The sequence below is a fragment of the Necator americanus genome, chromosome II (genome assembly GCF_031761385.1).
Source record: "Necator americanus strain Aroian chromosome II, whole genome shotgun sequence".
In the NCBI taxonomy this organism is placed as follows: Eukaryota; Metazoa; Nematoda; class Chromadorea; order Rhabditida; family Ancylostomatidae; genus Necator; species Necator americanus.
Window position 1 is genome coordinate 1,820,742 of NC_087372.1, and position 24,841 is coordinate 1,845,582.

Sequence of the window (24,841 nt, forward strand, 5' to 3'; positions counted from 1 at the left end):
ATGCATTCGTGGTAAGCTAGAGAAACACAACACAGCTACGTTTTTGAGGTCAGCGGCGGGTCAGGGGATACATGAAAGAACGCTTAATTATAAAATTTTTAGCGCAATGTGCAAAATTCAATGACATTTAAGAGCGATCTTCTGGAAGGTATGCAAATATGTCACCCTTGAAACTTGTGGTACGAACTTCTAGGGACGGTAAGATTTCGAAAATGTGAGCACACAAAACAGTCCAAGCACCAACAATGCGGACAGCATCATGCAGACATCACTCTCTGTGTTAAGGAGGAAGAAAGGGACAGCGAAAAGGACAACGGAATGCGAAAGATCAGAATTAGAATGACAAAAATCACTTTGAAAAATTAGCTGCAAGTTCCTCTTCCAATAAAAGATGAAGTAAAAGATACATCCTATGGAGATGCGCCTGCGACTCCGATGCCTTTATTAACGCCGTTCGACTTCAGTTTAGAATAATTTGAGGCCTTTTCATGCGCATGCAGCTTCTACAATGATATCCAGGAGCACGTCTGTGTGCCATGTAAAGTTTTCCACTCTCTCAGAGAAGAGTGGAACTAATTTAACGACCTCAGCTAGACGAGGTGCTTGTTTGCCTTACCTCTTACCGACTACGTTACATTTGCAACGCTATTCGGCCTTTGTAAAGCATCTGCAGTTCGTTTTCCCTTTCAGAAAAACTACTTATATACTGTACTATAACTATGTGGGCTCCCGGTCTTCTGTATGCTTATTCTCCAGTGACTGACTAAAACAATTCATTCAAAGGATTTTCCATTGTTGATGTCATACAAAAGAATTGTAGAAGGCAATATATCTCTAAAGCTCACTGGAAGAGAGAATGCGAAATTAAGTGGTCTTAAAAAGCTAGAGTATGGAATTTCTGAACAAAGTTACTCCATGTTTTTGTTAAACAACATGACAGAGGAAGATAACGTATGCAGAATCATTCAAGACACACGACAAATATTTCTTTGGACAACGACATATACTGTTCTACATGAAAGCCCGTTGTCTTTTATCCCTTGCAATTCATACACCGCCACTAGATTTGTTTGTAAGTATTGGAACACTGACTGCTTACATCGGTTGGTCCCCGCAGGGTATCAACATAGTGAATGCAGTTCCCGAAACTGAAATTATTCTGCACTCCAAGCCAACATTTTAGCGAACCCCAAAGTAAACTTATTAACCCTAAGCACTTCATCCTGATTCCTGCAGTTACGGTTTTTATTCAAAACCCAACGACCACTCTTAAGTCTCAAACCTCTAAAATTCTAAGATTTTTGGACGAGTTCGCATTTTCTGCCTCGATACTTCCGAACTACTTCTTTGCCTCAACTTCAGAATCTCCACGAATAGCGCAGTATACTAACTAAATGCATGCAGCTACCTGTTTTAAGGAGGATACAGTAATTCATCACTTTAAAGAATAAAACCTCCTGAAACTCACCAGCACTGCTCGGAAGACCTCTACAGAAAAACTTGTATTTCATTGCGGGAACCGAATTAGACTCTTTGTCGGATCCTGATCAGGCAAGGCAAAGATCAAGCTCGATATAGAAGAAATAAAGTAGTAAACGATCTGAATAATTAGATTTTATGCTTTGGCATCATACACAGCTTCATATCTCAAGAATACAATATTCTAAGCTAAAAATATAGGATACTTCAAAAAAAAATTGCATCGCAAATAAGCACAAACGACCTCTGAACTCTGCCAGCTTATTTTGCTTCGGTTTATTTTCCGGAACCTCCACTTAATAATCATTTCAAAAAAAACCACCAGTTAACTAAAGGAAAAGAGAAATTGTTGGTAATATTGACTTAATGAGCTCAATGGAGTGATTCCATTCTTATAAATTCCAGCTATGAGTTTTTAAGTTCTTACTTTACATAGTTCTATCTCTGAATTTTCTAATCCTACACAAACATCACTCTTAAGTCGAATCTGAGACATTCCATCCCCTGCCTTTAAAAAAGTTGCACTTTCTTGCTGAGAGTTCCTGACTAGCAATGCATTTCTCACTTTTACTTTGGTGAAACAATCATTGAAGACGAATATGAACTGCTACATTGATTCTTCGACTTAAGAAATTGAAATATTTTATAAACTCGGTATCTTGTATGTTTTACTCCTTTTTTTAAATAGAATTGTCTGTAGTACTTTTGAACTTTAAGAAACGATTTCAAAATATGATTCCAGCCATTACTTTCTGCAGGCCAACACACGAATCAAACACATGGAGATTAGGAACTGTCAGGATGGGTCCAGTGGAGACATGGATGTTCTTGTCGAATTAGATCTCAAGACTGGCAAAAGTGCGAACATGAGGGAGAAAGGATTGAAGGTTCAATCGATTTCGCCCGTGATCGTTTGGGTGCATTTGATAGTTCTTTTCTAAGTTTCATAAAGTTTCATTCACTACGAAACCTCCTGTTCCAGAGAAATATATTGAACCATGATTGAATGGTAATCCATACGCGAATACTATATCATTTTCGTGATAGGCTACCTTTAAACACACTGATCCACTTCCACCGATCTTTTCAAGCCTTACTCACTGAAAAGAATTGACTGCACTAGTATCATTCACCTTAAGATGCTGACGGCGTTAGTTGCTGCCGGAAAGAGCCGGAATGCTTGTGTAGTAGTGAGAACGCGACTTTGAGGATATTTTCGATGTTGGTTTTCTTCCTGTTGTAGATTTCTGAATTGGTTTCTCCAGTGATAGCTGCGAACAGAAATACGAAGTTTGGAACCTGGTTTGCAGATGTCAATGGAGAAACGTAGAGCATCCAAAATAAATTTAATTCAGTTCAGCTCATGTTTCAAGTTCAGTGGATCGGTTGACCAAAGACACCAGTTTGGCCGACAATTCCACTTTTTCACGATCAATATATATATATATATATATATATATACAGTACACCATTCCTTAATTTTAATCTTCATAATAATGTCAAGAGCAATCCAGAAATCTCAACGAAGTCGATTATTATGATTACGTGATGCGTGAAATTTAATTATTATTCTACTTAAAGGCATCACCCTACGAAGTGCGCTTCAGACTTACTGGCTTTGACAGGACTTAGTCAAACATCGCTTGAACCTCTTCATTTATTGGATCCTATCTTTAAGTCGACCCAGGAATTTTTTGAAAGATTGGCGACGCTTGCTCCAGCCGGTCGTTTAAAAAAAGTGGAAAGAAATGTCAATTTCATTTTACTCCAGAATAGTTAACGAGGCAAACCTCCTCTACACATTTCTCAGTTCTTTGAATAAGTTGATGCGATGAAAAGCTTATTTTTCGTAACGCTTTATTTTTTCAATGTTTACCTTATAACAACCTTCAGAGCAATTCTGATTATTATATTAGCGCAAAAACTACGGAGACGCGGTGCATGAATTCATAGGACACATGGCATAGATCCTGAATTTGCGCATTTCTGACAGTGAATTGACCTGGCTTCCCACGGAGCAACTGACAATGATTTTTAAAACCCTATAACGGTGAACCCGTAGAAAGAAACTCCGTAAGAAAAAATTTTGGAGGGATGTAGGAAATGGGATAAGCTCCAAAAAATTCTGACATATTGTCCTCACTGTGGAGAAAAAAAGGAAAAAAAGAAAAGAAGAAAAGAAGACAAGTTGCTACTTAGCAAACAGCAAAATTCAGTGAAAGGAGGGCAGTAAGTTCAAGCACGCTTATATTTACCTCGATAAAAATGGTGGAGATGCTAGGTAGCCTTTGTAACATTGTATTGGGTCGATCACCTCGAACAACAAATAAGGCGGCATCGGATCAGATCTCGGAGATCAAAGGCCACCTTACTCTTAACATGCCCGTTGGTCACCGAAATGAATTCCTGCTTTGTTAGTCATTTTTGAGGGTTTTGTTTATATAAAACATTTTAAACTTTTTACCAGCTACAATTTCGGGTTCACATGAACCAGGTAGTACTTGTCGGCAATCAATTTCAAGAAAGTCACATGATTTATCATTCTTGCAAAATGAGTGGGTGATCCTTAGCACGATTGCGGAATGGACGCCCTGTCTGCCCGATAAGGGTTGCCAGGCTTCCCGTTAATGCTTGTCAATGTCGAGGATCCTATCAAAGGTTTAAAGTGTTAACCAATTGCATATATTGAGCGCTTCCGATCCTGATTGCTACTGGCAAATTCTCCGCGAGTACACAGTTGTTCAGACAGATTCGTTGCAAAGCCAAAAGCCGCATTACATGGTGACTTCTAAACCATGGCATATGATAATGATTGCCATAATTATCCGGGAGGATTGGAACACTGATTTTGTTCCAGCGAGTGGCATCCCCACTTATGTTCACAAATCCTATTCTAAGTTGAGAAATTCATTGATAAGCACAAACAAACTTTTCGGCACTTCATGTTTCGGCAATTTGATGGATTTCGCTTCTCACTGCTTTTCAAACTTTCTCACGGTCTCTTCACAAAGTGAACCTATTCATTATCAACTTATCGGTGAAAAAAACATAAGCAACTTGGCTGATTATTTTCTTATTTGTTTTCTTCATCTTTCTACCTTCGGAAAAAATGCGTAACCACTCAGAATGCAATGCTCCGGAGCGTGATCTCTTCAGAAGTGTACGCAGCGTTAGTAATCCCTTTACTGAAATCCCTCAAACAACAGTACCCGGAAAGGTAATGTTCTGAAAAATGATATGTGCTTGCAAGAATGGAAGCTGTGCAGATTTGCCGAAGAATTCATCTTCTGGAGTTGCAAGGCAGCAAATAAACAACAGTACAACTCCAACAGTTATGAATGTATACTGATAATTGAATGAGAAATAAAAAATTACTTATTCGAGTAGACTTCAATTTTGCAGCCAATAACACTTTGATTTTAACTTTATTAAAATCACTTGTCTGCAAAGAAACACGCTATGTGAGAAATCTTCATTTACTTGATTCAGTAGATCGAACAACGATTCTCAGGATTCATTGGTGAACCCGGTGAACAACGGAAGGTGTCAGCAAATTCCTCTATATTGGACACAACATTGTTGACTCTGCAAACTTCATCAAATCTCAGTAAGTGGAATCAGCTAGGATTTCGCTCCCTATTTAAGATCAAACCACACATATTCGGCAAAAAGTTGAGTGAAAACTATCATGTCTCAGATGCTACAAAGGTGCAACAGAAAGTTCAGCGTTGTTGATGGGTTTGAAATTCAGGAAGGGCTGCTTCAGCTGTTTCTAATCTACACTACAAATACAGATTACTACTGCCTATGTGTTTGATGGAAAACTAGTTTTGGACACTCTTGAATGATGCATTTATTTTACAACTAAGCTTGAGATCCGGTTTTTATCTGAATTATATCTGAATCTGAATTCGTCTGAATCTGAAATCTTTGGTATCTGAATTCGTTATGTCGATAAGACTTCGAGACAACAATACTTTACAAGCACATTATAGTACCTTAGAACTGATGGTGCGTGGATATCCATAAGGATAGAGACTCCCATGTTCTTTTTGAATTTCTCGCAGAATGTCTGTAAAGCAACAATCAGTGTGCACAGTTTGTTTGAAACTGTGTGCGAAAGGAGGTCACAGACATATTTCAAGAGTCTACTAATCTCACAACAACAATAAATGCTTAAAGACACAGAACTACGTGCCCCTATCGTAGGTGGTCTACAATTTCTTTAACTTGAAGGGGCTAAACAATTTGGAACAACCGGAGCAAATAGCTCTCTATTTATCATTTATATTATATTTACTATTTAAATAGCTGTTTATCTATCTGAAATCTATTTTTTTCATATAAAAACTTTTGAATTCTTTTTAAATACTTGTTGTCCTACTGTTGATTATAGGTGCGCCTGCAGTTTGAAAAAATGAACGCGTCGCTAGGACACTTTAAGAACACTTTTTCAATTTGCACGGAATCTTATAATTACAATAAATTCTTAAAGACACAGAACTATGTTCTTCTACCGTAGGTGGTCTCTCTTGCTTCAACTTGAATTTAAAAAAACAGTCCGGTAGGACCGGAACAAATAGGTCTCCTTTACGTAATCCATTTGTATTCTATTAGACAAATTGTAAAAATGTTTAAATAGCTGCCGTCCTACTGTTAATTATATGTGCGCCTACAGTTTCAAAATATGTTCGCGTCGCTAAAGAATTTATTTTCGATTTCCACGGCATCCTCCGTTCGTGAAAGAGCTTCCATTTGAGGTGATGAAAAAGTTTACAAATGAATAGCCAACTTCTCACAAAATTCTTACCACTTTAGGAGCTTTAGGAAGCAGAAAAGTTTCCAACGGATTTATTTTTTGGGATACTATACAGGAGCAGTGATGTCTAAACTTTGATGCGATTTCTCAGCTACCCTGCTTCACTAAGAGTCAAAAACTTGTTCTTTTACAAACCTTCGCTAATCCATTTTGCTTTGGGTAATATGAGAACGGTAAATCTTGTGCAATTAACATACCCCAATGAGACAACAAGTTTTGTAGGATTGACTCTTTTTATTTCATTATGCTGCGAAACCCATCACTTCTTCTCTTCTACTACGTACTCGTAACAACAAAAAGTAGAGGAATGCACATTTTCTTTCAGAGTTGGTTATGAAAAGAACTTTTAATTCCATTAAGAACAAAATTTTTTGGCAACACAATGTCTGGAATCTGGGAGCAAAACTTACAAAGGCGTGTCCCAGAAAGAACAGCTGGTCTGCAGCTATATCTTCCATTCTGTATAGCCGACCTTCCTTTCTATATCCCTTTTCTTTCTGATAGTTTTTATACGCCTTCAACAGAAATGTTTATGAGTGCAGAGTATTATAGTAATTATTATAAAAAGCTTGTTAACGTATGTAAACGTACCATAAATGATTGCTTAAGTCCTTCTACATCGGCAATGTTTTCACTAAGTGTGCGGAAGCCGTTTACTTTGAAATCGGTACCAGGGATCTACAAATACTTAATGCATAGAAATCTTTCGAAACGTCAGTCCAGACCAGTTAAATCCAGTTTGAAGCAAGGATTTTCTCCAAGGAAGATTATAACAACATCTTCATCGAACCAACCCGTCGGTGAGACAGACCTTTGATAAAGAATAAGTTGTCGAAACGTCAGGCCAATAATAGAGTTTCACCAAAACTTCGTTGGCACAACAATAAAACATAAATGCACCTAAGGTCATCATTACTTCGTTACTTTCAGCAATGTATTGAGTCATTCTGCCCAGAGCACATTTACAAATGTGAGACCGCCATTGTTTGACATTCCAACTTTGATGCACAGTCAAGATCCAATATATATATATATATATATATATATTGGATCTCGACAATATATATATATATATATATATATATATCCGGACTTCCGACTTTTTGTGGTGTTCGTTTTGCTCGCCTTCACTGATCAATGAGAATTAACACTAGTGGGCTCTTTTTTAATCTGAGAATTGTGTTTTTCTGTTTTCGCTTTCTTCCTCTTTTTTATTATGGGCAAAGGCGAAGTACATCATAGTTTTTTCTTCTAAACGCCTCAGCTGTAGATCTGTAGAATATTTAAAATTTAGCTTCAAACGCTCCTTCCACACAAATATAATATAGACGCAATTTGAAAGCATTACACGAAGTATGGGTTTTCCTCCTAGCTTCTCCTAACAGTTATCACACAGAGATGTTCTAACGGATAATGACGTAAACAACCCAGCTCATATAAACTGCTGGTTACTCTTTAAGCAGTCATTTGCAAGCGCTTTCCAGTTTCGGAAGAACACATGTTCCCAACCTAAAGGAAAGATGCTACGAAATAGACACGAGAAGAAGTCACAGGGAGATAGTTACGGCTATAAGACGGTTGGAGCGCCTCATTCACCTTTTGCGACAGGCATACAAAGTTATTGTGCACCAATTTGACGCCGTAGGATCCGTCTCCCTCCCCTTTCAGAATTTCGTGAAGCACACACTCACACGCACAAGTGATGGAATAAGCCCAATAAGTATTATATATAATTGAATGATGACACATAAAGTGGCTTCTCACAGAAGATTTGCAATCTTTTCTATTTTGAGGTTTTGCTCCGATTTCTCGCTTTCTTTTGGTTATCTTAGTTTTCTTTTACGTACCTTTTAGTTTAGTTTAGTTGGGATTCTGCTCAGAATGACGAAAGTTGCAGAAAGAAAATTTGATAATACTGGATTTGATTAATGTAGCGCAAACAAAAGTATAGCGATTCAGACATTTGCTCTGATTTAGAATTATTTGCATTCCTTTTACCTTATCTGGTTGTTCTTTTACCATGTTCTTCACTTTCTTAACAAATTTCTTTAATATGATTATTACTTATTACCTCTCCATTTCACACATAGGTTAATAGCAAAAAGTTGATTCGAATTTTTAAGAGCTAGTTACCAAAGTCGTCTCCTCGGATGAAAAAAAGTTGTTGTCCGCTACAATAAAGACCAAAGTAGTGTTACTAGCTTTTGTCGAGGTTTCGAGAAGTAGCCAATCAACACCATTCCATCATAAGTAACAAAAAAACTGCAATGGGCGAGTCTTTCTGCGTATGAATATGCTATCTTTCTTCATCACCGTCTTGCCTACTTTCAGCTCGAGAACTGTCCTTCTGAGCGTTTAATTGAATTCTGTCATCATTCACCCTGCGCTTGACTAACGTCTGGTCATCAGAGCAGTGTCGACAATGAAGCGAAACAGGAATAACGATCCCTTCCGATACAATAGCAAGTCGAAACTTGGACGAGAGAACCTCTGAGATGATACGTCTATTTTCCGCTAGATAGTGGGGAGGCAACTAGACGTGACGGTCAAAGAGATCGGAAGTCGTGAATAAAATTTTACATCCTCTCTACCAATGCTGCAGTGGTTCTACCCATGTTAAAAAGGGCGAGCGTTTTTGACTCGCAATTGGCGAATTTTCGAAGCGATCAGCAATTTTTCCTTTCTCCTTCTCCCCCTTCAACTTTAACCAACACTGGTGCAACTCTCCTTTTAAAGTCTGCGTATATTAACTTTCTGCAACGGTTTTTTATTCTTGGTTATGACGATGCGACTTTATGCAGCTTTTTTCTGACGTATTATTTCATGCATTTCAAAAAAACGCCTTCTGTTGGACGGACGTCTTCTAAAAACTTCTAGAAGTTTTCCTGTTCAGTCGACAAAATTTTTGCAAGCCAACAACCTTCATCGCTGATGTTGTTCACTGCAATTTGCTGACGAAATAAAGGAAACTGAAGATGAAGTTGTGCTCGTGTCAAATACGCGGAAAAAGAACAAGAGAAAACATTTTTACTTGAGAGATGATAAGAGGTGACTCAAGCGTTAGGCTGTGAGCATTATGTTATTACGTCCCGAATATGCTGCAGGAACTAAGAAGAGGTGACCTAGTTAAGACAATTTCCAAGTCATTTCTTGAAATGCGGTATTATTGACAAAACGTCATGTGTGAATGTAGAATAACAACACAAAATTAATAACAAAAATAAAAACATGAGTATTGGAAGTGAATAGTTGTTAAAGTATGTAGTAACTATTCGCAACACATTTGAAACAGCGAGTATTTGAATGAGGTAGAAAATCCGAAGAAACTAAAGAATTACAAGCCTTCACAAAGATGCTCAAAGTGAGCAAGAAACAAAACCAGTTCTGTGAAGCAACAAGTCGACCATAGCGATCTGCTATGCTAAAGCACTTATTCTTTACAGACCAGACAACTTTTCTTTCGCAAAAATCAAAACAGCGCTGAAAGGACTAGATTTGAAACACTAGCAGCACTGACGGCAAAGTAACGGAGCTGTCAGAGAAAGAGTTCCAACGTTACTTTGATAATTAAAAAAAGTCGCTTGAGGTGTTTTCAAATTAAGGAAGAAGTACGTTGCAAAAACTGTTTTTTTTTTCAAAAGAATTTTGCGTGAAAAGAAGAAGTTTAGAAGCGAAATATCAATATGCTCACTAACCGAAGAGTTGCTGTACAGTTCTTCCAAACATGTTGCTCCCTTAGTAAATTCCAGCCAATCGTTCTTGTTAAAAGTTCTTGGATTTCCATTTTCATCATGCTTTATTCCTGAATTTTTGTGGATTTGAATTATATGACTCCGTTTAAAAAATTCAGATAATCGAGCATACTGAGTTTGTTGTGAAATTATCATATTTGCAGAACTAATCTGTAAATTTGGGCGGGAGTAGTGTAGCAGTTAGAGGTTCCGCTGCCTGCACGATCGATGTGGGGTTCGAATCCTCCTTAGTGCCCACCAAACCTTTCATCACTCCGGGATCGATAAATTGGTACCAGACTTGTCTGAGAGGATAAAAACACTGACTTGACACATTGGCTAGTCCCTGCAAGTCATTGTGTAGGTCAGTTACACGTTCGTGAACCTAAAACAATTCTGAAATGATGTGGACGTGGTGGCGCATCCCAAGCGGATTGCTTAACGCCAGACAATTCATCCTTGACCTTTTATCTTTGATACACCATTTTTATCCTTGATATAATTAGTAGTTATTGTTATCCCAGAATGCCTCCTTATATTCTTTACTTTCTTCGGCACCAGTATACCAGTATTCTTGATTTTATTCTTCACTTTTCTCATCGCATATGTTACTCTGGAACAGAGCCGTGAGCGACTGGGTTCCCGCGATATTAAGCGCACTACAGGAAGACCGCCGACTCGATGGTCAGATTTCTTCACGAAGTCCTTCAAAGAAATTATAACTCTCTTCATGTCCCACGCGAAAGGAGGAACCACTGGGCGACTCTGGCACGCGATCGGGAAAAAAGAAGAATTACTGGCGCCCCCTCGACCATTTCGAAGATCAACGGGAGTCAAGATGATCAAGGTGACCGTAAATTAGTAGTTATTGATGTCTTATTAACCTTATTCGCTTTCTCAGTATTCACAGTAGGCATTAACTTATTTGACTCAATGAATCGGCAATCATCTTCGTCCGACGCTATTGCTTTTGCCAAGCTGTATCTTTGTCGATATCCGCTATATCCAAAACTTTAGGGTCCTGCAAGAGGATGCGCGGAGATGATCCATCCCTCAATCCACTTCATAACATGCAAAATATTACATTTATCCTCAAATTTTTTGCGACGCTAACTGCCCTGTGGTCTTCTTTTACTACCTTTGCCCTTAACATCCGCTTTCGCCATGTGAGGTTTCTCAGCTGAACCCGAAAGACTCCTCGAAACACGTTGAAGAAGGACGTCTGCTGATCCTGTCATGACACGACCGGAGCAACTAAGATGACTTTTCGTGGACGCTTGTGATGCCAGTACAAAATGTAGTCTGTCGTATTCATCCGCATTCATTCACATAATTCAGCAAAAAAAAATCTTTAAAAATCACATCATGATAAGGAAAAGGGTAAATAATTAGACCCTTTGCTGTGTGTGCGCAGTTGGAGTCACTCAGAAACACTTAGTCAAGAAGTTGAATGTGGAAGAGACCTCAGCCCGCATTTATAAAATCTCACTCGTTTGTCTTCGCTCTACAGCACGACGCCCAGGGGTAATCTGATTCTATTCGCTGCCCATCAACCCTCATTGGTGCAGTTGGCTCGGAGAGACCCACATTTACCTACACTTATCAGCGTTCGTTCAGCTTTCTGAGAATACAACGATATTGTGGACCGTACTTGAGACTGTTCATACGACACCTTAATAATGCTAAAAGGATCAGCCATCAGCTCTTTTATGACACAATCGATTAGAATCGTAATCGATGAAGTTGGACACGAAGCATCCTGCCACTGCCTTTGTATTACTCCAGTTCCACTTTAGACGATAATTCACAGACATGCTAATGTTAGTGCTGTTACTAACTGGGTGTTAAGGAACTTTCTTGTTGCGCAACAGAAGCGTTGAACTGTCCTCAAAGCAGCGGTTTCTCTGAGACTCGCTCAGTTTATATGGCATCCGCTTGTCCAACTTTTTCACTTCTCTAAATGACAGACGACTGTTGAATAGTTGTTGTTCTTGTGCAACCTCTCGTGTTGCTCTAAGCGAATAATCTTTGCCCACAGCAGTTGGCTCAAACAATTCTGGATTAAAGTCGTGCACCCATAGGGGTTGATCAATTCTGTGCACTTTATCCCGTTCCCGTTTTACAGCTGCTGCACAGTCAAAATCGCTAACGATAGTCAAAAGATGGTCAAACGTAGATCGGCGAATACCAAAACTGACTTGCTCGTTGCGCCTTCTATCTTAGCGAACTTTGATAAGCAGTATAGGATGATCAATCCCGAACCTCTGTAAACAGCATACAGTTGTGAGATTTTTGAACAGTTCCTAGAGTCTGTGACAGATACCTTCTGATTATAATAGTGTGTTTCCATGTCTCAGATATCCTTCTGTTTATCCTAGCTAAACGGAAGATCTTGACCGTCATGCTGAACCCGGAAAGTTAGTACTCAACCTCTGACTTCCTACGGTTCTTCACTGATTGGTCAATAATTTAACGACTACTGTCCTGTTTTAGCAGAAAATGGTCTTTCCAGATAACAACACAACAATACTGAACATAACCACTCCTCATCCCACACACTGTCAAACTTCTTCGCTCTTTATGTCTACTTATCCTCAGTCGTCGCACTTCAGCTGACGAATCAGCTTCCTCCTCAAACATTTGTACACTTAAAATCACCGGCAGTCCAGATGACACGCACCGAATTGTACACAAATTTCGTCTGCGCAGACTCAAAAAGGAAAGTTTCTTTTGTAACTTTCTGCTTTGTTCTGTTCAGCATCACCTTTGGTAGAGTGCAGCTTCTGATATTGTGAAAGTCATCCATTCTTATATTTGTCTTCCATAGCGCAGCAAAGGAGACACAGAGATATCACAGATGTCAAGACAAGTGATATCGTCGAACTTCATTCGATAGTGTCCGACAATGACCGACTGGCTTTTAGACTGTTAGATTACTAGCTTTGGCACTGTTCTGAAAGACGGCTCCAATCTGCAGTATATGGTAATCCAAAACCAAATAACTGAGCAAGTTATAAAGTTGTACCTTCGCAAAGCTTGCACTCGAATCCTTAAATTACAGCCAGGATCCCTCAACTAGATAACATTCTGACTCATGGAAAGCATCACACATACATAATCAAAGATAAAACATATACCAAACGCAGTAAGCTCTCTTTCTCTCCAGCGCAACAGGTCCATTTAATGGTAGGACCGAGCTTTCTCTGTGCCAGAAAAAATTCAAAGCTTTACTGAGGATACTGAGACGTGACATTTAGTTACGGAGTACAGAGGTACCCCTGTACTCCGTAACTAAATGTCACGTCTTCTATTTCTACGGATATAAGTCTGCAAATAAGTGGAGTTTGGATCTGTAACTAATAAATTTCAACTTATCTCTTCTGGAAGACATCACAGGTAACTAGCAAGTCAATTTAGCTTCTCAGAAGCAAAGAAGAATGTCTATACGTAATCACGTCATGCCCTCAGATACTTTTTTGTTGTAAAAAAAAGCAGGGAGTTTCAAAAAACCGGATAATGTAACCGGATAATGTGAAACAGTCTTCTAGAAGAAAGCAGCAGTTGACAACATTGACCGAAGACACTGGGAAGTATCGAAAACGTTTGCGACTTTACAAGTGATACCGTGGATTCGGAATATATAAGAGCTATCATTCCAGAAACCCCCAAATTTGTGCTTTTTGGAAGGCATAACGAGCAAAACAATAAAGATTATGAACTTATGAATACAATCGTGAAGTTTGTGCGAAAGAAGAATCTGAGAAAACCGCAAAAGGCGAGCTGCAGAGTATGCCTCAACTGATGCAAACAAGAAAATACTGTACTCGTCGACGCCTCGCTCATTGAAAGCAAAACGAAGATCATCACATCACTTGGTCTCTTCCTAGTCGGCTTGAAGTCTGGTATTTTCCTAGTGGGGGAATCCGAACATGTGAAAAATTATTTTTCCTGATTAACAGCCGTAAGAGGTCCCTGTTTCGGTAGTAATTGGATTGCTAAATAATTGGCTGCAAAAGCAGCAAAGCTGCAATGTTTTGCAAAAATGGGGAAATTACATGTCCTCGGTGACCAAAGCGGAATTTTTAATCCACAAACTCTTTATCTGGTAGTCGAAAAGAGTCTTGGATGAACGTCATATAAGGAACAGCCACTCCTGCAAGCAATTTTTCCAAAAAAATCCATCATTTTTGACCAGATACGCACGTTTCGGAATTCATCGCATTAGTAGAAGAAAACGTCTTTAAGTTTGTTGAAAAATATTGCTTCTAATTCAACTCGAAATAACCTTTCAGTTTTGTTGTTAGTTCCGAAAATAATAAGGGTCAAGCGTGGTGACGGGTGCGATCGAATTGAATATCTGATACTATCCTCCACCCTCTCCAACTCTGGTGTAACAACTACATTTTTCCGTTGCTGCTAATTCAACTTTATATATTCAATACTAGAAATTTCCTGTGTTTTGAAGACGCAGCAAAAGGAGGAGTCGAAAATTAGCTGAAGAATGAATGGCACACGCAGGTTTAACACCCCGACCCAAACTTTTGTTTTCTTTTTTAGTCGGCGCGATTGGTAAGGGATGTAGTCTGAAGGAATCCGAACAAATATAAAAACTTATTACTTGCCCATATTAACAGCCTTAAAAGGTCCTTTTTTGGTAGTTATCAGTTCTTCAAAATAATTTGCTGGAAAAGTAGCAACGCTGCAATGTCATGCAAGAATAGAGCAATAATTTGCCGTTGGTGACAACAGCACAATTTTTCATCCAAACTCTTCATTTGGTAGTCGGAAACAGCCTTGGAAAAACGTTGTATAAAGAACGCTTACTCTTGTAAGCGATATTTAAAAAAAGAAAAGCTCATCAATTTTGACTAGACACGTGCGATTCAGAATTCATCAAATTATGATGATTCTACGACAGTTCAATTTTAATTAGCACCGATTTAGAAAACATTTTCAAATTTGTTTGGAAATAATGTTTCAATCACCTCAAAATAACCTTTCAGTGTTATCGTTGCTTCGGAAAATAATCAGGGTCAAGCGTGGTGACGGGACACTGCCCTGCACCCGCTCCAACGCTGCCGCGACAACAACAGTTCCCCGTTGCTGCTGACTCAGTATACTGGAAATTTCCTGTGTTTTGAAGATAAAACAAAAAAAGAGTTGAAAACTAGCTGACAAATGAATAGCAAGTGTGATATTCGTTACCTAACAGAAGCGAAGGAATAAATAGCAACAGAATAACCAGATATGTTGGAATAAAAGGATAAAGTTTCTGGCGTTAATCAATCCGCTTGGAATGTGCCCCCACGTTCTGGGATAACAATAACTACTAATTATATCAAGGATTAAGATGATGTATGAAGGATAAAAGGTCAAGGATGAATTGTCTGGCGTTAAGCAATCCGCTTGGGATGCGCCACCACGTCCACATCATTTCAGAATCGTTTGAGGTTTATGAATATGTAACTGACCTACACAATGACTTGCGATGGCTAGCCGATGTGTCAAGTCAGTGTTTTTATCCTCCCAGACAAGTCTGGTACCAATTTATCGACCCCTGAGGGATGAAAGGCTTGGTGAGCACTGAGGAGGATTCGAACCTTCGATCGATGTTGATATCGATCGTGCAGGAAGCGGAACCTCTAACCGCTACACTATACCCGCCCAGTATTTGTTGGAATGTAAGTGAAATATTCAGTTTATCAAAATATTAATATTCTGAAATCTCTAAAATATTTTAATACCAATCTGAGCGTCCAGCTAAAGCCGGACTTCAGACTTTCTCTAGTGCTTGCTTCGCACGCCTTCACTGTTCAACGAAAATTAATATTAGTGTTATTAGTTCTATGAAATTGGACTTGTGTATCTCCAGCAATCTTTCTTCCTTTTTATATTATAACTAATAGCGAAAGATTTCATAGTCTTCTTTCTAAACGCGTCAGTTCTACATTTGGAGAACATTCGAACTTCAGCTTCAAACACTTCTTATCATTATATTATAGACAAAAATTAAAAGTATCACACAAAAAAAGGTTTTCCTCCTGTTTTCTACAAACAGTTATCAAAGATTGATGTTTTGGCATAAAATGACGTGAAAGACTGATAAAGATCCTACTGATAAAGATAACGTTCGACGTCAGATCACATAAACATCTTGCATCTACTACGGCTATCAAACGACTGCAACCATCATTTGCGTCATGCACACGAAGTTATTACGCACCGATCAGCCGCCACGGGACCCGTCGCAGCCCCTTCTATAGGAATCTGGCGCCGGCGCGCCAATCCGACGCCGGTGGACCCGTCGCACCCCCTTTTCGAATTTCGTGACTGACACACAAACACACACGCGTCAGAATAAGCCCGTTATTATATACAAGTCTGAACGTCCAGCTAAAACCGGACTTCAGGCTTTCTGTGGTTTTAGCTTCGCTTCCCTTCACTGATAATTGAAAGTTAATGATAGTGGCATTTTCTGTAAAAATATATCTGTTTTTTTTTTGTTTTTTTTTAACAACGCTTTCCTTCTTTTTTTTTCTTATAAATTAGGGCAGATGGTTGCAGAATTTTCCTTCTAAACACGTCCATCCTACATTTGGAGAATATTCGATCATCAGCTTCAAACACTCCATCAATAACAAAATACTATAGATACAAATTGAAAGCATTATTCGAAGTATGGGTGTTCCTCCTGATTTCCCCCAAAAGTTATCACATAATGAACTTAAACACTTTTTAACTTAAAATGACGTAAACGACATCATTATACTGATAAAAATAAGTTCCACATCAAATCATGTAAACTGTTGGGTACTATTTAAGCAGCCGTTTGTGTGGATTTCCCACTTTCTGAAGAAGTCGTGCTACCAAATTGAGGCAAACGTGCAAGAAAATAGATACGTAGAGGGTTATAGAGGTGTAATGTAACACCTGCAGTGGCCATGAATGTGAAACGGCTGCAACGTCCAATTTACCTTTCGCAACATCCACCAAACGAAGTTATTGCGCACCGATCCGAGTCCGGTGGACCCGCCGCACCCCATTTTGTAGCAATCTGGCGCTGGGGCACCAACTCGACGCCGGTGGACCCGTCGCATCCCATTTTCGAATTTCGTGACTCACACACACACGCATACACATCACACACACACACACACACACACACACACACACACACACACACACACACACACACACACACACACACGTGACAGAATAAGCCCGTTATTATATATCATAATCATGATCATGATACTTATCACGGCACATAATACGACAATTTCCTTTCTTTGCATTGTTGGCTATTAAAGAGGCCGTTCGTGATAACAGAACCTGAGAAATACTCTTAATAGATTCTCACAGAACAAGGTTTGCTCTATAAAATAGTCATTCTTTTGTTTTCGGACCTCCTTTTTGGAATTTAAAAAGGATCAAATTAAATATTTTTCGACTTTTTGTGGATTTTTTCAATTAAGGTTTGGCAGGACCAGATGGTCCAGAAAGTAGAAGTTCTGGATATAAGGTGTTGGTTTTCACAGTTCCTCTACTAAGCATATGAGTGATTATTGAAAACGTCACTAAGTTTTCTTGGAATACAAAACCATCCTAAACTCTCGACATTTAATTGAGCGCCGAAAAGTGCATGATTTTCAATAAAGTCTTATAAGTCGAAGTAATGGTTAAGTAAGTTAATGGTAAACAAATCGCCTATCAGTATGCTGTTGCCGAGACTTTTCTCTATCTCTACTATTTTCCGCGATTCAGAGTGTTCCAAATTTTAGATTGCGCAAGATAGAAGAAATGCCAATTCTTTCATCTCTGTTCAGCTGAATTTCAAAGAGAAAAACAAGGAGGTGAAGGTTAACCGTCTTCTATAAGAAGCTGAACTTACTTACTCAACTTACTGAACTATTTTTACAAAGTGTTCTCATCAAGAAGTTATTTGCGATCTTCTAGACCTAGCAATGCGATCAGAATATGAGCTTCTTCGGCAATTAATTCTAATAAATCCACGTTTAAACTTTAATGAAAATTGTTCGTCGTTAAATTTTTCACTTCTTAGGAGAACTCTGTACTGTATTCTTTTAAGCTCCTTTTGCAAAAATTTGGTTTAGCTGGGTGTTGAAATTGCGTAGTTTCAGACTGGCATCGTCAACACATTGTGGATGTTGATGTTGATCCAAGTTATTGTTTTTCGCCTGTAATTTAAGCTAACATTTTATAACGCCGCTGTTCACTAACCACCATCTTACGACTCCTTTCCCTTGCGATTCTTTCCCTTTACGACCCTACATGCGAAAATCCTCTGACACTGGAAATAATTTGTGTCATGAATATCGACTACAAGAAAATTCCTTGTAGTTTACGCAGGATCTTTACGTGCAAAATTCCGTTACTCTATGCAAAACCACTCGTCGTCGAGGTAAACAGATAAATTCACGGTGGCGATGCATATTCATCCCAAATATCCACTTCCACAGCCACAGATATAGCTTAAAAACAACAGCAACAACAATACCATAGGACAATACAAAGATAAAGAGTTAAATGCATCGGCCTCGTTTCACTGACTATGACCACAGTCGTCAACAGGCGTGACTGATGCTGGCCGATTTTGACGTAACGTGAAAAGAAAAAGACGTAGTTTCAAAAAGAATATTGTTTCTGCTTTTAATGAGTTGGTTTCTGAGGAACAAAGCACAACAAGAAATCTCATTGTGTAACATTGCTTCTTCTCGCGCTGGCAGCCCTCCACTGTAACTACAATCACATTTCCTTCCATTCAATCATAAATTTTCTCTTACCACCACTCTTTTTTGACACCTCTAAGTCTCTTAATTCTCGACAAAAATCTAACGCGCGGCAAAACCCCACGGTTCATGTTTTATGACTAGGTATGTGATGTAAGGTCATATATAAGTCATATATAAGGTATTTAGTTCGATCATTTTACAAAGAATGATGGCTTGGCTAGAAATCAACCAACCCATCGAACAGGCTGGCTTTCGACGCAACTTTTCCACTTTAGATCACATTCACGTCATTAACCAATTGGTAGAGAAAAGCCTTGAGTACAATTTTCCGCTGTACATAGCTTTCGTTGACTACTCGAAAGCGTTTGATTCTGTGGAACATAACATGATATGGACGTCACTACATCGACAAGGAGTTCATCCAAAGATAATTCGTCTTCTTTCGAACATCTACACATCTGCTTCTGTAACATTTGAAATATGTGGTAATCAAGTTCCTATCAACGCTAGACGAGGTGTTCGACAGGGAGACCCAATCTCTCCCTCCCTCTTCACTGCCGTTTTGGAAACCGTCTTCCGTAGCCTAGATTGGAGAAACAGAGGTATCAACATAAATGGGCTCCGTTTAAGTCATCTCAGGTACGCTGATGATGTAGCTCTCTTCGCGCACAAACCACAAGAACTCGAATTAATGCTACAAGAAATGAGCGACAAAAGCCAAATTGTGGGACTGAGAATGAATTTCTCTAAGACTCTTGTCATGACCAATTCCGAAGAAATACCGATCTCAACTGATGGATCTCCTATACATTACTGCAGCAACTTTGTTTATCTTGGTCAATTCATATCCTTTGATAGGAATCTAACAACTGAGCTAAATAGGCGAATTCGCTCTGGCTGGAACTCATTCAACCGATTCCGTTCATATTTCACAAATAGAAGGTTTCCAATGAAATTCAAACGTCGACTTTATACAAAATGTGTGGAACCTTGTCTCCTCTACGGCTGTGAAACTTGGGCTACAAGAAGCAAAGATCTCAAGGCGCTACAGATAGCTCAACGGCAAATAATGAGAAGAATGCTCGGTGTAGCTCTTCTTATGCATCTTACGAACTTGTGGCTGGAAAATACTGCAAAACTCCCAGATATCAGGGCTAGAGCGATTGAAAGAAAGTGGACATGGGCCAGAAAAATGTGTACTGCAAAGGACAACCGATGGACGAAGATGATTACCGAATGGAGACCATGGATTTGGAAACGACAAGTTGGCCGACCAAAAACAAGATGGAGAGATTCGTTCGTATCGGACTTTGGAGAAACATGGATGCGAACCGCTACTACCGATGTGAGCAGATGGAGACAAAGCATGCAACGACACATTGTAACATTGTGATATCGTTCAATAAATAAATTAAATAAATAAACTTGATGTAACACTGCGCAAAATTGCGCACAAAACAATCTTTCCGCACAGATGGATAGTTGGTATCACAAATCAAACCACTAAAAAGAAGAAGATAGCAGATAACAACTAAACACACTAAACACATATTTGAATTTAAAAGTAAATGCAATTGCACTGTCTATCTCATTATGCCAAATATTTCTTTCAAATAGTTCTATTAGTTCGTATATGTCATGGCTAAACTAATGTGAAAAAACCCGTCATTACCGTTATTGTCAAAACCATGCATTAGCTCGTGTGCGATTATGGAACCGATTGACCCATAACTGTATGAACTGGAATGAACGGATAAGCGTAATCAAAAGGTACTCAATACTTATATCATTGTTATCTAAAGTTACTCTAATATGCAGTACCACAGAGATCAGACAATACTTAGCAGACTAGAGGAATATTTTTTCATATTTATTTCTGACCAAGTTATCAAATGAAATCAACTCACATTGGATAAGCGCTGTGAAAAAACGGCATGTGAAGGGAGGATACAGGTATAACTAAAATTGAATTTCAATCGCACTTTGTTAAATGTGGATACACAATAACATGCACTATTCTATAAAAGTTGTTCTGCAATCCCAACTCTACTAACTACTGCATTGCTCAAATAAGATGTGCATATTTTGATCAGGAGTTCCTTACTGGACGTAACAACACTACTCTCTTTTCTTCTAAGATTGAGGTCTTCTAGTGCGACGATTTCCAGTAGCAAACGACCACGATCATACTATCTTCCTCGAAACGAATTAGTTAACTGAATCCTCATTCCTCATTTGCTTTGACTCGGGACCTCTATCCATACTAGAATGTTTCGAAGAAGTAAGTTGGAAATTTTTGGTTATGTTGCGGAACCCAACAGCGGAGAGTATTTGGATAAGTACCGCAATCTGAGTGGGAAGAAAATCCACAAGCGCATTTGATCCGCACAGAACAACTTCAAAGTACAACGAATCGCCGTGAAACCATGGAGAGTCAAGAAGGTGCCGTTACACAACTGAGTGGCGGATTCCCGTAGAGACACCATTACGACGACATACATCGCCTTTTGGTTGTTTCTTTTTCACGAGTGACACTAGGAGCGTCAATTTTTATTTGAAAGGACTTTGGGAAGAAATTAGACCGGGTTGGCTGTATTGACCTCTGTTTTAAGAGTATTTCGTGGGACCAAATCGCTCACGGCTCTCTTCCGTATTGTTGTTGGAACGCTAAATACCTTATTCTGGTTTCTTGACAATTTTCTGCCGCTATGCAAATGAATGACAGATTTCCGTTGATTCGGAGTTACATACAATGATTTTCAGAAGTATTTCGCAGTCGACCTCTACACAATAGGAATTCACAACAACTTGTGATTATTTTAGTTGTTCGAACTTCGGACGGAGGCTTATGCTGATTACGTATCTACTGAATCAATTAACCTTGTTTGGTGGGCCACACCTCAAGAAACCTGCTTAGCTATAACGTCCAGTTTTTGAAGTGGCACATAGCACCACTTCCCCATCATTTCTCGGTTTCCTTCTAGTTTTTTGCATCTTTTTCCGATTCCTGAGCACTCTTCAAATCCTATCCGGGTGGTACCTCGCTACTTTGGCCAAAATCTTGATTCGCCACATCGTCCGGTGAATGAATGACCTCCACAACGGTTTACATAGTGGCGTGGAGGTGACACTGGGCATCGAACTGCGATGCACAGCGGAGGTTCGTCCTCCGGCAGGGTCTCCCAAGCTGAGAAGGAGTTCGACACATCTGACATTCCGACTTCTCGGAATCGGAAGCCTAGCTAAGAGTAAACCACTGCTAAGATTCACCAACGTTTTGGCAAAATGTCGCAATGTGGTTTCCTGATCCAGTACCCTGCGCACTGGGCCCTGCCGTTTCAGACGTCGGACGGTATGGCGACCGGTGAGAGGCGATCAAATCTCAGGTTGCTCAAGACGTCATTGATTCTGGACCAAGGCGACACACGCACGACTCGCCATGGAGACTGTCTCAGACTGTGTACTTACAACTCGAGAGCAGTTTCCACAGACGCTGACCTGCATGCCCTTCTCGGAGCTGCAGAGCGTATCAAATTTCACGTGATTGCTCTGCAGGAGACTAAGTGCAGAAGGAGCGACGTACGACAGACGAATGACGGTACACTCGTCATTTGTGGAGAGAAGGTTCCGTCGCGAAATGAAGGCGGTGTTGGTTTTGTTGTGCACCCATTGTTGTCCATCTTCTCGATTCTCACGAGATCCTGTCACCTCGTCTGGTCATTCTTCGCCTCCGCCCTCTGCGCCAAAAACCCTCATCAACTGCTACTCACCAACATCAGCAGCTGATAAATCCGAATAGGACGCGTTTTACGAGGAGCTGGAGGAAGTACCGCAACGAGAAGTCCTTCTACAAATTCGTTGTCAGAGACTTCAACGCGAAACTAGGAAAGACCACAGAAGAGGATTACAGGATTGGAAGATTTGAGCTAGGGGACCGGAATGAAAATGGAAATCGTCTCGTCGGGCTGTTGTTCGTCGCTCGCCTCTTTCATGGGAACTCTCTTTACATGAAAAAAAGATCATCGTCGGTGGACATGGGAATCGTCCAATGGCGCGACTCGTGCGGAGATCGACCACATACTCATCAACCGGAGGTGGTGTCCGCTTGAAGTCTCAGTGGTACCATCCTTTTTTAGTGGTTCTGATCACTGTCTCCTTCGTGCGAAAATACGACTTAGCCACACGATGGAAAAGAACATCTGCTATCGGCAACGAAGGAGAAAAAAGTCGTCTACGACGATTGCGTACTCGAGGACTCCATGTCCCAAGTTGACTGGCACATCGAGGAGGACCCAAACGTGGACTACGAGATGCTGCTCAGACGATTACGAGCTTGTGCTGGACGTGCCTCGAAGACGCGCACGACAAACCTGGATCGAATTTCAAAGACCGCCAAGGAATTGCCGGAAAGAAGAAGGCTTGATCCGAATGCATCGCACATTGAGCGGTTAGTAGCAAACATTAGCCGCGCAAAAGCGTTGTAGGAGGATCTTTCGAAATGCAGGCAGAAGAAGATTCTGGAAGCAACACAAAGACGAACGAGTCTAAAGAAGTGACGCAGGGATCTCTGCGAATATAATATTCCGCTAGCAATCTTGCTGAGCGAAGACGGGACTCGCACGTCTTCTCGTCGTGAGATGGAAATCATTACGGAGAGGTTCTACTCAAACCTTTTCCGTTCATCAACTCCTGTGTCAAGCCCGATCATCCCCATTGGGATGATCGGGAAGGTGAAGGTCCACCACGGATTCTCCCTTCGGAAGTACGAGTCGCTATCAAGAGCAGGAATCCTGGCCCAGCCCGCGGACCTGATTTTATATCAGCAGACTTTCTTCGGGCTGGTGGCCATTCACTTCATGGAAGACCTCGCGAACCGTTCTTATACATGAGAAAGGTGACCGAGAGGACCTTCGGAGCTACCGTCCGATATGCTTGCTGAGCGTGTCATACAAAGTATTCATCAAGATCATCCTCACGCGCATATCTAGGAAGCTGGATTCCGCCAGGGGTTCAGCTGCTTGGACCACATCCAGACCGTGTCGAGGGTCATAGAGGTTTCCGGGAATACCGCCTGCTCATTGTTCTAACCTTCGTCGACTATGAGAAAGTCTTTGATAGCGTAGAAGCGAATGCAATACTGTCGGCGCTGGTCGATAAAGGTGTGGACGCGTCGTATGTGAGGACATTAGCCAATTGCTACGATCGATGCACGACTAGGATACAGCTTTTCCACCACCCTCACTATACCCATTGGAAAGGGGGTTCTCTCGAACCTTCGTTTTGCGGACGACATCATCCTCTTTTCGAGCAGTACCAATGAAGCAGAAACGATGCTCAACGAATTGAACGAAGCAGGGAAGGGAAGAGGACTACGAATAAACAGAAAGAAGACACAGTTCATGAAGAACGTCTACTGCGAAGACGGATGAGTACAACTTGAAGGCTCCCAAATCGTGGAAACTTTGTCATACGTATACCTCAGACGTTCTATGAACATGGAAAACGATTTGAAGGAAGAACTGAATAGAAGAATGAGAGCAGCATGGGCAGCATTCGCAGCCGTCAGGGAAGCTGCGGACCAACTGACGGACCAAGATCTTCGTGCCCATCTGTTCGACTCAACAGTCCCTGTTACGCAGCGGAGACGTGGGCAGACACCGCCGCCACGTCTAGGAAGCTACTTACTACCCACAGAGCCCGTGAGAGATGTCTCCTGAAGTTTAACCGGCGCAAACAACACCTAGCTGGTCTTCGTAGCTCCGACTTAAGAGGAATGTCCCGTTTTCGCGACCCAGTGGAATATGTATCGAAAGCAAAACATAGATGGGCCGGTCACATCATGAAAAGAATCGACGATAGATGGACTAAAAGAACGCTAGAGTGGATCTCAAGGGACGCTAAACGCCCCCCGAGGAAACCGCCAACGAGATGGGGTGACGTGTTCGCTACACGGATGGACCAGCTGAGAGCTCAGCTGGATACGTCTGAAGGACCTCGTCAACGTCACTCACGAAGCTTGAGAACATCTTGGATGACAATGGCGAGGGAACGAAACGAGT

The 24,841-nt window shown here is 40.4% G+C and overlaps 3 protein-coding genes across 5 annotated transcripts in view; 2 read left to right on the top strand and 1 right to left on the bottom strand.

Moving 5' to 3' along the window:
* Positions 1 to 4,964: 4,964 nt before the first annotated feature.
* Positions 4,965 to 24,841, bottom strand: part of RB195_016595 (uncharacterized protein) — a gene marked incomplete at both ends in the record, with an annotated part of 48,934 nt that continues 29,057 nt past the window's right edge. Inside the window, 7 exons of one of the 3 annotated variants that reach the window (XM_064183195.1) lie at positions 4,965 to 5,064; positions 5,478 to 5,551; positions 6,709 to 6,813; positions 6,890 to 6,976; positions 9,994 to 10,100; positions 20,455 to 20,522; positions 20,690 to 20,741. In XM_064183195.1, coding sequence (XP_064039074.1) covers positions 4,965 to 5,064; positions 5,478 to 5,551; positions 6,709 to 6,813; positions 6,890 to 6,976; positions 9,994 to 10,100; positions 20,455 to 20,522; positions 20,690 to 20,741 — 593 coding nt within the window. Of the gene's footprint in view, positions 5,065 to 5,477; positions 5,552 to 6,708; positions 6,814 to 6,889; positions 6,977 to 9,993; positions 10,101 to 11,167; positions 11,355 to 20,277; positions 20,286 to 20,454; positions 20,523 to 20,689; positions 20,742 to 24,841 lie in introns of those variants that run through there. The other 2 variants (XM_064183193.1, XM_064183194.1) reach the window with 2 other exon arrangements.
* RB195_016596 (uncharacterized protein) lies at positions 18,988 to 20,175 on the top strand (the record flags this gene model as incomplete). The annotated part of the gene is made up of 1 exon (XM_064183196.1): positions 18,988 to 20,175. The coding sequence occupies one exon, from the start codon at positions 18,988 to 18,990 to the stop codon at positions 20,173 to 20,175; it is 1,188 nt and encodes a 395-aa protein (XP_064039076.1).
* On the top strand, positions 22,068 to 22,568 carry RB195_016597 (uncharacterized protein; the record flags this gene model as incomplete). The annotated part of the gene is made up of 1 exon (XM_064183197.1): positions 22,068 to 22,568. The coding sequence occupies one exon, from the start codon at positions 22,068 to 22,070 to the stop codon at positions 22,566 to 22,568; it is 501 nt and encodes a 166-aa protein (XP_064039078.1).